Source organism: Molossus molossus, unplaced genomic scaffold, assembly GCF_014108415.1.
Source record: "Molossus molossus isolate mMolMol1 unplaced genomic scaffold, mMolMol1.p scaffold_m16_p_10, whole genome shotgun sequence".
NCBI lineage: Eukaryota > Metazoa > Chordata > Mammalia > Chiroptera > Molossidae > Molossus > Molossus molossus.
The window spans coordinates 21,776,407-21,789,847 of NW_023425345.1; the positions used below are offsets into that span (position 1 = coordinate 21,776,407).

The 13,441-nt window shown below is 40.5% G+C and overlaps 1 protein-coding gene across 3 annotated transcripts in view; it reads right to left on the minus strand.

The window, feature by feature from the left end:
- Window positions 1-13,441, minus strand: part of CD163 (CD163 molecule) — a 36,253-nt gene that overhangs the window by 12,757 nt on the left and 10,055 nt on the right. For all 3 annotated transcript variants that reach the window (XM_036253063.1, XM_036253064.1, XM_036253062.1), the window contains 7 exons: window positions 6,144-6,464; window positions 5,359-5,679; window positions 3,026-3,340; window positions 2,613-2,927; window positions 2,138-2,230; window positions 1,742-2,056; window positions 277-597 (listed from right to left, as the gene is read on the minus strand). In XM_036253063.1, the coding sequence (XP_036108956.1) occupies window positions 277-597; window positions 1,742-2,056; window positions 2,138-2,230; window positions 2,613-2,927; window positions 3,026-3,340; window positions 5,359-5,679; window positions 6,144-6,464 (2,001 nt within the window). The remainder of the gene's footprint in view (window positions 1-276; window positions 598-1,741; window positions 2,057-2,137; window positions 2,231-2,612; window positions 2,928-3,025; window positions 3,341-5,358; window positions 5,680-6,143; window positions 6,465-13,441) is intronic.

A 13,441-nucleotide genomic window follows, 5' to 3' on the forward strand; every position in this document is an offset into this window, starting at 1 on the left:
GAAAGGTAAGGTAGATCATTTAAGAGTCAAATACTGAATCACATATTCTCTGTTCTCATTTCTTCACAGAGAAAGCAATTAAATAAAACTTTCAGGAAGACCATGGGGAGTATAAATATTCTCTGGAAAAATGATCTTTGATCCTGAAAATAAACCAGTTATACCGTCCAGGTAGAATAGGTATTAACTAGAGTTTACTCATTCCTACCTAATGAGATCAGAAGATCATAGTGGAGTCACAGAATGGAATTTTCATATAGGCCAACCAATACTCACTGGCACATGTGATCCAGGCCTCCTCTGAGGGGCTTGCCAGTCTTCGCTTCCATGGAGATGATGGGCACTTCCATAACGTGTCAGGTCCTTTTGGACACTGAACATTGTCCACCCACATGTACCTGGACATTGTCTTGGTTTCAGATGCAGGGATGATGTTCCCTTGGTCTGCACAGCCCAGCTGCCTGCATACCACTCCCACAGTGGTTGTAGACATGTTGGTCTTGCCAATGCTGCCCCAAACTCCATTGTAAAAAAGTTCCAGGCGTCCTGCACAGGTCTCCCTGCTGGTTTCACTGATTAGTCTCAGAGACAGGAACTCTGGGGTGAAATACAGAGTTAGTAGTTTCACGTCTTCTCTGAAAATTCATAAGACTCCTTTCCTTTACTCTGATGTGAGAATGACTTCAAAAATAAGTACACTATATCAATCAGTAGTACTTTTTTTGGTAACTTCTGGATGATTTGGTAGATTTTAGTAACGTAGTATTTTTTCCCCCTATATCTTTTGCTTTTTTAGCCGTGGATCTTGTATTCAGGAACCTCTTTAGAATGCCACCAATGATTTTAAGTTGATTTCTAGATCTCAATAAAAGGCTCAAAGCCCTTTATTAACTACATAGTTTGGATTTTCTTCCTGTTTCTGTATTTTATCTTCAAGAATAGTATTTTACTCATTTACTTTGCAATTGTCATTGACAGTTAAATTTTAGTGAGATATTCAGACACTAAAACCAAGGTTTTGTGTACATTACCTTAAAACGAAATAGTTTCCTTTCTGACACATCAGAGTTTTGTTGCATATGTTCTTTATCAAATTTGTGTCATCATATGCGAATGATATCCAAATCACTCCTGGCATCTAGAATTTTTCACTTCCCTAAGCTACTGAGTCATAGTACTGTTTGTTCCCAATATATTACAACTGAGTACATTTTTCTATTTCACAATAGTTTCTAAAGCTTGAAATGATTACAAACCAAGATCAGTGGCCTCTTACGGTAATTTTTGCTCCTGTGACAAATAAGTCTCATTTGTTCGTCATGCAAATTTACTTGGGCATGGTAATTACCTTTTTTTCTGTAGATTGAAACACTGATGTATTTCTTCTTGTCCTTTAAATCTACTTCTTTATTAATACAGTGATTATCAAGTGGTGCCCCGAATCTTTACCCAGTATCCAGTGCCACATCTATTTATAAAAGTACTTCTCATTATTAGTTTTGTTTTCATTTTTATGATAATAAAGCTCATTTCTGAATTTTTCTCCTTCTGACTTTATACTACCTTGCACAGGAGGTAACACTAACTCATCACATCTATACTTCTGGAATCCTGACTCTTGCAATAGTTTCCTCTGTACCTACTTTTCAGGAAACTCTCAGATTAATACCCCCCACTACCCTTTACCTTACCTCAGTCCTTTCTTATGTAATTGTGACCAGAGGTTATGTGCAGAACTTACCTGAGCAGATAACTCCTGCATCCTCCTTATGCCTGCAATTGTGCCGCCCCCAGCCATGTGAAGGGCACTGCCAAATACGAGCTTCTTTTCCATTACAGTTTATCTCATCTAGCAAGATGGACCCTGTTCCTTCCCCGAAGTGAGCGGAACCAGTGGCATTAATGGCCACTCCACAGCCCAGCTGTCTGCACACCACCTGGGCATCGTTCAGGTCCCAGCTGTCATCACAGATGGTGCCCCAGGAGCCCTCATGATAGATTTCTACTCTCCCAGCACAGCGACTGCTTCCATTTGCCAGGCGAAGTTGACCACTCTCTGGAAAGAGAAAGTAAAATATTAATAAAATGCATTCCTAAGGATTGAGATCATTTTTATGTACTGGTCACAGATTCTCACCTATGCAGACAACAGCACTTTCTTTTGAAATGGTAGAGGGTGTTGGGCTCAAAGATGATGAATTGCACAGAGATAGTGTCTGACTCTGGTTTCCTGCAAACACCAAACTGCTGTCACACAATATTCAAAAGGTAAGGTGAGGAAGGCAAACCACATGAAGTATTAGATAGATGAACTGAGGACAAACATAGCTTTAGAGAGAAAAAACTGGGGATGGGTCAAACGGAGGGAATTGACCAGCTGCTTTGCGAAGGGCTGGTGCATGGTAAGCACTAGATAACTATTAGGTCCATGAAAACTAAGTTTACACTTTTTCTAAAAAGACAAATGAGGTTAATATTCTGGTACATGTCTCTTGATCCCTCACAGTGGATCTTTCCCTTTTACTTTTTCTCTTCATCCCTATAGGTACACCTGCTCTTAAGGCACAACACCATGGGAGAGGATCATCATTGGCTGCCCTTGATTCTCTTACCTGAGCAGATTACAGAGGCTACTTGACCTGTAGAACATAGCGATGCACCCAGAGCAGTGACAGGACAATCTCCCATGTGTTGCTCAATTCCAGTGCAGTGAAACACATGCCTCCATACCTGACCTTTTCCTCCCCCAAAATGTGCTCTTTCTGGGGTAGAAAGGGCAATTCCACATTTAAGCTGCTGGCACAAAACATGGGCATCTTCCATGTCCCAGTGAGAGTTGCAGAGGGATCCCCAGGTCCCTTGAACCTTGAGTTCCACTATTCCTTCACATGAGGACTTGCCATTCACCAAGCGCATTTCTGTGTATCCTGGAAGGAAACAGGGCTTTAAAAAGATGTCTGTGATTATTTAACCCCACTCTCTTCAAGAGTAAGGGAACAATTTGAACATGTTCTCTGGGTCTTACTTGAGCAGACTACTCCAACGTCTCTTTTGTGACTGCAAATCCCATCTGGGCGGGGTGCTACTGGGCAAAGTGAAAGATGGGACTCATGCCCCTCACACAGGAATTCTTCAGCCCAGATCTGTCCATTTCCTTCTCCAAAGTAAGCTCCCCCCAAGATAGAGATGACTGTGCCACATTGTAATTCCTTGCACAGCACAGTGGCAGCTTCCAGAGAGAAGTCAGAGTCACAGACAGTGCCCCACATATTGCCATGTTTTACTTCAACACGACCAGAGCAGGGAATGTCCCCTCCAACCAGTCTGGGTTCCCTGTGGGCTGAAAAATAATATTTCAGTGAGAGATAACATAATTCCAAGATTTACTTTCATGATGGAAGTGAGGAAGGGAGTGAAGAGTGAGAAAGGGAGGCCAGGGTGTTTAGTGATTTTCCACACTTGTTCTTCTTGGTTTCTCTGCCTAAAATTGGGCATAGCAAATTCTAGACCTCTCCATTCCTCATTAGATAGATTCACCTGAGAGAATCCTGAAACGTTTCCTCCTGGAGCCAGCCACTCTTGGAGGCATGATAATGTTTTCCTTTCTGTATTTTCCTTATGTCGTTCATAACGTTGGGAACCATAGGCAACATGCAGTCAATCTATCTTTTAGCCCTGTACCCAGTTCTCCACCTACTACAATCTGGGGTCTGCCCCACCCTGGTCAAATGGTTTTATGGAAAGTTTTTCAATATACTTCTTATTTTAAAAATGAACATAAGACCTCTTTTTCCCTTTGATATGTTGCACTTGATACATGAGACACTTCTTTCTCCTGTTTTCTCCTCCTTCCTGCCTGAAAGAACCTTTCAGGAATTCCCTGACTGAAGGTTCTATCCCCAGATGACCCATCTAATCAATGGACATCTTTTCTTAACTGCAAATACATGTTTTCATTTATACTTTTCTCTTTAAATTTATATTTATAAACATATCTACTTGGACATCTGAGTGTTCAAAATTGAATGGATTATGTATTGACAACCCCACTGCATTCTTTACTCAATTAATGATATCTAGACCAAATTAGAATGACCTGAAATTGAACCACTTCTTTATCTACCATAAATGTAATACTACTAATAATAGTGAACATTAAGTGAGCACCTATTATATAAGGCATTTTACTAAGTATTTAACAAACATTATTTTATCCTTACAATTGCCTTAGGAGAAGTTATTAATATCATTCTAATTTTACAGATAAAAAAACTGAAACAGAGAGAGGTGTAATAACTTGCTAAATTCATATAATGGGTTAGCGAAGGGCTGGGATTTGAAGATAGGCAGTATATTCGAGAACCTAGAACCTTGACCCTCACAATACACTACACATGTGCAAGGTCTTCCAGCATATTTAGTTTTCATATTTTTTTGTTATTGCTTTAATGTAATTTGTCATCATATATCATGCAGTCCTTTGCAATAGCTTCCTAAGTGGTTTCCCTGCTTCAAAGGTCTCTTTCTAAAAAAATCTATGACATGATTACAAATCCATTAATTACATTTCAAATATTTTTACCAATATTTTTACATGTTTTTTTTGCCTTCAAGATAATTCAATATTTTCTTACTATTTACATAATAATTTATCTTTTCAACAAATATTATTAAGCATTTGCAATGTCTTAGGCATTTGAGTGGGTTTAAAAGTCTATCATAGAGTTTAGTCTATCAGTGAAGACAGATAATACTAATGCTTCTAAGAATTATCACAGCCACTTATCGATCACTTGATGTGTAATTCCTGTGAGGTTGGTGGTTTTTGTTATTTTATTGATATTTTAGAGAGAGAGTAAGGGAGAGAGAGAGAGAAACATTGATGTGAGAGAGAAACATCGATCCACTGCTTCTTGCACACTCCCCACTGGGGATCCAGCCTGCAGCCCCGTGTGTGTTCTGACCTGGAATCAAACCAAGACTGCTCAGTCCATGGGATGATGCTCAATCCACTAAGCCACACCAGCTAGGCTAAGTAGGTGTTTTTGTTACCACCATTTTCTTTTGAGGAAATTGCAGTACAGAGAGCTTTGGTAGATTCCCCAAAATCACACATTTATTAAAACTAAGGAGAAATGATAAACACTAATAAGTTAGAATACTTTAAAATACTGTATGATATTACCTTAAAAACCTTAATATCTATTACTCTATCAATCATACCTGATGCCTCATGGTATACTTGGGTATACCAAGTTTTTTCATACGTCTGTGTATTTGCAGAAACCTTTTTCTCTATTTGTAATGCATTTCTCAACTTCAAATCAAACTTCTTAACACACTGATCAAAAGTCTTACCTGCACAAGTAACTTTGGCTTCTTCATAGTGATCACAGGAAAGTCCACCCCATTGCCAATTCTTGCAGTCCCAAAGTGAAGTTTCATTTCCAATACAGCTGCTTAAAAACAGCCATGTGTTTGTTGGCTTAATTTTGGAATAACTTTGATAGGTTGTTTTGAGTGCAGATCCACATCCCAGCTGCCTGCAAACCACATCAGCTTCTTTCAGTCCCCAGTTCCTGTCACACACTTTCCCTACTAGTTTCTGAATTTCCACTTCCACTGTCCCAGCACAGCGACTGCCTCCTCCTGTAAGTCTCAGTTCCAGATCTGATCCATCTGCAAAAGGAACATAAACTTAGGCTATAGATACATATGGAGGTTAACTCCCAAAGAAGTTTTTAAAATCTTGCTCCTTCCCATATACTGAGACGGAAAATGATGGCTTACCCATCTTATGAGTTTTATCTCAACTAGTATAGATCATAAATTAGGTTAGAAATGGGATGGTAGTTTTGAGTTAATAAAAACGGTCAATGGCAGAAAATTATGAACAAGACAGATATTTTAAAAAGGAGCTGTACCATTTTCTGTCCCAGAGCTCCAGGTAGATTTAGAACCTAATAGCAGTAAGCATAATTATTACAAAAACTGAGTTAGCCAACCCTCCAAGTTAGTCAAATAAAGATTAATCACAACTGTAAAAGAATTCCCAACAAAGAAATCATTAGTTATTGCTGTCGCTCACACCTCATACCTATTCTTACTCCTCCATTCTCTGTTTTTATTTTGTTTTAACTTACCAGAACATGTAACACCAGCATCTTCATTATGATTGCAATAATGCTTTCCCCATTCATGGTGTCTGCACTGCCAAATAGCAGTTTCGTGTCCATGGCAGGAAACACTGTCAAGCCAAATGTGTCCAGTTCCCTCACTGGCATTAACTCGACCAATGCCAGTGATGGCAGTTGGGCATCCAAGTTGCCTACAGGCTACAGCAGCATCATCACTATCCCAGCCATCATCACACACTGTTCCCCATTCTCCTTGGAATTTCACTTCTAATCTTCCTGAACATTTAGTGACTCCATCGACCAGTCTTAGGCTCAGATCTGCTCCTTCTGTAAGAGGGACACAAAATAAGTCAGTTAAAAAAAAACACCAATAAGAGACTTCTGGTCTAGATGGCGGCATAGATAAACTCTGTGCTCGCCTTCTCCCATGACCACATCAAAATTACAATTAAATTAGAGAACAACCATCATTGAGAAATACCTGATGACTAGCTGAACAGATGTCCTATTACATAGGATGTAAAGAAGAAGTTATGTGAAGACAGATAAGAGGCAAAAAGATGTGGAATAGGCAGGTCCCATACTCACAGTGTGGCAAGTAAAAATCTGGAGGGATATTTTGTCTACAGAGGTCCCCCTGAGGAGCAGAGGGTCCCAGCCCAACTTTGTACTCCCCAACCCAGGGCATCAGTGCTGGGAAGAAGAGTCCCCTAGCATCTGGCTATGAAACCAGTGGAAATTGTGTTTAAGAAAGACTATGAGCTGCTAGAGACAGAGGCACTGCAGGTCATAAAGGGCCTGTGCACAGACTCACTCGCTCACCATTTTACTCACTCACAATCACACTTTCTCTTAGCTCTAGTGCAGGGGAAGCATCTTGAAATATTCCAGGGATGTACAGAGAGAAACTAAATGGACTAACTTTAGGGTGAGAGCTGGAGGGGCAGGGGTTGGGACAATTCTCTCTGGGAATGGACATTTCTTTGTTGAATTCTCTTCCCACCCTGCCCCCGGAGGCATCAAATCTGTGCTCTCTATTAATCTGGCTAATGCCAATCTGAGCCCTGGTGATTCCCTGAGACTCTGCCCCACCCATCTTGCTCCTCTTGCCTTAGCCTCTTCAAGTGGCTCCTCCACATAAGTGGCCTGCCTTTGTTGCACTTTCTCTAAATCTCTTAAAGGTCCACAAACCCCAAATAAGCAGCAGCCTGACTCAGCTTGCTAAGTGGCCTCAAGCCCAGCACAAGTGATGACTGGTCTAAACTTGCATGGTAACTCCTGTCAGGTGTCCCCAAGTTTGGCATAAGTGGTGGCCAGTCTTGGCCTATAATGTAACTTCAACTAAGAGGCCACAAGCCTGGCACAAGGGCAGCTGGCCTCAGTTTGCAACATAGCCCCTTTCAAGCACCTCTGAGCCCAGCACAAGTGGCAACCAATAAACAGACCACTATGTAGGTTCTACCAAGAAGTCTCGAGAAAAGAACAAGTGGCAGATGTCCTTGGCCTACATAGACGCCTCAACCAAAAGGCTCTAGAAGTAACACACCCATTTTAATTACAACAATAAAAACAAAAATGGTGACACTCAAACACATACACATTAAAGGAGTAAAAAATAATGACAAAAACAAAAATGTGAAGGGGTGAGTGAAAATTGTAGTGATTTTAGAATATGCTCAAACTTAAGCAAACATTAACTTAAAATAGACTGCTACAATCATTGACTAGTATATATGAAGCAAATGACAACCCAAGCCCAAAAACCTATAAGAAATGTACAGAAAATGAAGATAAAGAAATCCAAACATAACACTATAGGAAAGTCATTAACATAAAAGTGAAGCAAGCAAAAGAATAAGAAAGAAGCTGAGAACTACAAAAACAATAAGAAAACCATTAATAAAATGACAGTAACTACATACTTACCTATAATTACTTTAAATGTATATGGACTAAAAGACAAAGGGTGGTGAATAAATAGAAAAACAAGACCCATACATATGCTATCTACAAGAGACCCACTTCAGATTGAAAGACATACACAGACTGAAAGTAAAGGCATGGAAAAAGATATCTCATGCAAATGGAAACAAAAAAATATCTGGGATAGCAATACTTATATCAGACCCAATAGATTTAAAAACAAAGGGTATGACAACAGACAAAGAAGGGAATTTCATAATGATAAAGGAATCAGTCCAACAAGAAGATAATATCTCTTGTAAACACCTATGCATTCAATGTAGGAGCACTTAAATACATAAACCAAATACTGACAGACATATAGGGATGATATCTACAGTAATTCAATAATAGTAGGAGATTTAACACCACATTGACATCAATAGATAGATGTTCTAGACAGAAAATCAACAAGAAAACAATGGCCTTAAATGACACATTATACCAGATAAACTTAATTGATATTTTAAGGAAATTTCCCTCCAAAACAGCAGAAAATACTCTTCTCAAGTGTACATGGAACCTTATCCAGGGTATACCACATGTTAGGTCACAAAACAAGTCTTAATAAATTTAAGAAGACTGAAATCATATCAAGCATCTTCTCTGACCACAATGGTATGAAACTGGAAATCAATTACAAGAAGAAAACTGGAAAACACACAAACATGTGAGGCTAAACAAAGGCATCCAAATGCAAAAGATGCTCAACATCACTAATCATTAAAAAAATGTCAATCGCCTCATACTTGTCATCAACAAATATGCAAACAAATGTTGGTGAAGATGTGGGGAAAAGAGAACCCTTGTGCATTGTTGGTAGGATTGTAAATTGGTACAACCACTAAAAATTAAATATGAAATTACCATATGACCAAGCAATTCCACTTCTGGCTGTTTACCCAGAGAAATTCAAAACAATTATTTGAAAAGATATACACCCCTATGTTCACTGCAGCATTGCTTGCAATAGCCAAGGCATGGAAGAAACCTTGGTGTCCATTGATTAGGTGAATATATAAAGGAGATGATGTACATATGTACAATGGAATAATACTCAACCGTATTAAAAGAATAAAATCTTACCATTTGCAACAACATGGATTGTCCTAAAGGGTATATGCTAAACGAAATAAGCAGACATAGAAAGACAAATACCATATTATTTCATTTATATGTGGAATCTAAAAAACAAATGACAAAACAGAAACAAACTCATAAATACAGAGAAAAAATTGATAGTTGCTAGATTAGGGCTAGGTAAAAGGGTCTAAGAAATACAAATAAGAAGTTATAAAAATAGTCATAGAATATATAGTACAGAATAGGGAATATATATAGTCAATCACATTGTAATAACTGTGTAGGGTGTCAGATGGGTACCAGGCTTATTGAGGTGATTTCTTCATATATTATTTAAATGTCTAATCACTACTTTGTACACCTGAAACTAACATAATATTATATGTCAATTATAGTTGAAAAACAAATTTTATTTTATTTTTTTTCCAATTTTTAATTCATTTATTTCTGTTATAGATGTTTCTCCTTTCCCCCCCATAGACACTATCCTCCCCATCCTACTCCTCCCACCAACAATGCACAAGGGTTCTCTTTTCCCCACATCTTCGCCAACATTTGTTTGCATATTTGTTGATGACAAGTATGAGGCGATTTACATTTGTTGTTGTCTATGTCCATTGGTTATGTAAATAGCTGTGTCTGAAATGAGTTAAGGAAAAGGGGAGATATAAATAAAGATAAAGAAAACAATGATATACTACTATTCAAAATTATTAAAGATGACTTGAAACTAATACAAAATAATTTGAACATAAATTGTATTTAAAAATAAAATAAAATAATACATGAATGCACACAAAATAAATATTAAGAAAAAAATTATAAAGATGGATAAAGGAATGGATCAGGCAAGAAGACAGGACTTTTCAGTATAGAAAGCACGTATTAGAGGAAGAGTTCCTAACAGAAGGTCCAGGGGCTGAATTTTCTCTAGTGATATATTTATTTGACCACCAGAGTTTTTGCTGAAATTGTTTGTTTTTCCTGTTAAATATACATTTGCATGTGTTTAGGTGGTACCCACACACTCTAGTTTGTCTCAACACTCACTTTTGCCTCTGACTGAATTACCTAACCACACTACCTGGTTGGTATATGCCTGGCCCTTTTGTGACCACTTCCTCAGTTGAAAAGCAAAACAAAGAGAAAAGTGACCCAACATTTACTGTTTTCACCTTCTCCCAATCAATCTTCCTCAAAGAACAGAACTTGATTCTGAACAATATTCAATAAAAAATAAATTGGGTTTTTCCTCTGACACTGTTAGTTTCTGTTGCCACAACACTGTTTAACTGAGATTCCACAGCATGTATAAAAGCTATTAAGAAGAAATGTGCAGATTAGGGACCTAGAAACATTTTTATGGATAAAGGAAAATGGAAGGTATGGAATGTATTTGTTTCTTACCCTAAATTCCTTTTATTTTCTTCTGCTAACCAAATCCACATTTTTCTGTAAGAATTCCATTCTTTGTGGTTCAGACAATACATGGTCCATTGTTCCACAAGAAAAAAAAAGCCAGGAAAATGGCGGTGGACAGGACTGGAGGGAGGGTGAGTGTGTGAGAGAGTGAGCGAGTGTGTGAGAGAGTGAGTGGACATGAAGGTGGATGATCAAACCCGAGCAGTACAGAGACGTGGAACAGAAGGTTCCTGTGCTGTGGACAGAGCAGCCAGCTACAGTGGTAAGCGGCCCTTCAGGGCACTTCTCCCTGCTCCAAAGGGAGGTCCCACCATTTTTGAAGATCCCAGGTCTTCCCTGGGAGGAGGCAGTGGGAGCAGCTAGGGCCCAGGAACCTGAGCCCATCAGCACACTTGGCACCATTGGACCAGTGGACACTCTGTGTCAACACAGACCTGTGCACAGTAGTGGAGCTCCCAAGGTGCCTGTCCTGGAAGCTGCAGCTGCCAGGAGCCCAGCACCATCCCCCATAGTAGCGGCCCGATCAGAGTTGAGATATACCCCCAGCAACAGAAGCTGAAGAGCAGACATCCATCCCCAGGCAACAGAAGCAGAAACCAGCAGCTGAGATCTATCCCCCAAAACTACAGCAAAAGCAGAGCAGGAGTTGAACCCCACAGGGCAGCAGCACTCCCCAGCCACCAGCTGTGGGACCTGGGACTCCACAGAGGCCTATGCAGTCAAGTAACCCACAAGAACAGTGGGAAGCCCAAGCCCCAGAGAGACTGGTGCGATCCCCCTGCCTGCCCTTGGGAACTGCAGGGTGCAAGGGCACCAGAGAGGCCTGTGTGACCCAGAAGGGACTGTGCGATCCAGTTACCCACGGGACCTGTGAGGTGCTGAAGCACCAGAGAGACCTGTGCGACCCAGCAGGGACTTTGCGATCTAGTTACTCACAGGATGTGCTGGGTGCTGAAGAACCAGAGAGAACTGTACGACTCAGTAGGAACAGTGCCATCCAGTTACCCATGGGGCCTGTGGGTTGCTGAAGCACCAAAGAGGCCTGTGCGACCCAGCAGCCCATAACATAAGCATAGAGCCGGGCCCCCAAAGGGACTGTGCGAACCAGTTACCCCCCAAGACATGTAGGGTGCTGGGGCACCAGAAAGGCCTGTGCGACCCACTGCACACAAGATAGGCTTAGAGGAAGTGAAAATGGAGGCGGAGTAAATAGAAGCTACGCAAACAATCTCCCAGGACCAAACGGAAATTACAACTAAAATAACGACAAATCATTAAAAAAAAAGCAACAGAAAAGCAGCAGGACAGGAACATATAACCAGCGACACTGGTAAGATCTGTGGAGGCGTGAGAGGGTGGCAGGCTGGGAGCCCACAGACCACAGCAATCTTAGCTGTGAGCAGTCCCCTTGGGGAATACAGACCAAGCCTGCTCCATAACCCAGAGAGCCAGGACATAGCACTAAAATAGGCACAGCCACCCACCTGGGGGCTACAGCAGAGGGAGGGCAGACTGAGCTGGAACTCTGTGGGGACACCCGGGACATGGAGGACACTCAGAGTTTTTGCTGAGTTGTGGCTACAAAGGACCATGGCAAGTGTGCTCCATCACTTAGCTGTGGTGAAAAGCAGCAGCACCCGCCCCCCTCCCCCAACTCAGAGATTCAGCCTTCCCCAGGTGATGCAAAGAAGTGCAAATTGAGGCTCATTAACAACCAGCATCTATCCCACCCTCTGAAAATCCTCTTATGCAGAACACCAGGGCTATATTCCAAGGCACTGAGTAACTGAGACTACTAGCCACCAGGAAAAGCTAGAGGATAACTAACCTTTCCTCGGCTTGCAAATCTACCCAGGAAAGTGAGACTTGACAGTGATGTTTAACGTGGGCCCACCCAGGCTCATCCAAACCCAGTAGAGGGAATCACAAACAGCAGAACACCAACACCCATAGAGAAAATTTGGCAGACTCCAAAACCCACTGAGATAGCCAAAATGGTCAAACAAAGAAACAAACTCCAAATGAAAGAACAAGAGAACTCTATAGAAGATGAGATAAATGAAGTGCAGCTAAGCAAATAATCAGAGGTAGAGTTCAGAGCCATGATCTTGGGGAAGCTCAACAGCATGAGTAAGGACATCAGCACCATGAGTAAAGATATAGAAACACTGAAAACCAACAAAGTGGAAATGAACAATGTCATAACAGAAATTAAGAACACATTGGAAGGACTAACCAGCAGAGTAGAGGAAGCGGAGGACCGAATTAGTGAATTAGAAGGCAGGGTAGAAAAAAATCAACCAATCAGAAAACCAAAAGGAAAAAACAATTAAAACCACGAAGACAGCTTAAGAGAACTGTGGGACAACTTAAAATGTAAAAATGTAATAACATGCGCATCATAGGAGTCCCCGAAGAGGAAGAAAATGGGTAAGGCTAAGAGAATATATTTGAAGAAATAGTGACAGAAAACTTTCCTAACTTGGTGAAGGAAAAAGGCATTCAAGTTCAAGAAGCACAGAGAACCCCAAGTAAGAAGAACCCAAATAGGCCCACACCGAGACACATAGTAATTAAAATGCCAAAAATTAAAGACAAAGAGAGAATCCTAAAAGCAGCAAGAGATAAGACACAGGTTACCTACAAAGGAAACCCCATAAGGGTGTTGGCTGACTTCTCAACAGAAACACTACAAGCCAAAAGGGAATGGCATGAGTAAACAAGGTCATGAAAAACAAGGTTCTGAATTCACGACTACTCTATTCAGCAAGGCTATCATTCAAAATAGAAGGTCAAATAAAGAGCTTCCCAGACAAAAAAAGGCTAAGGGAATATAT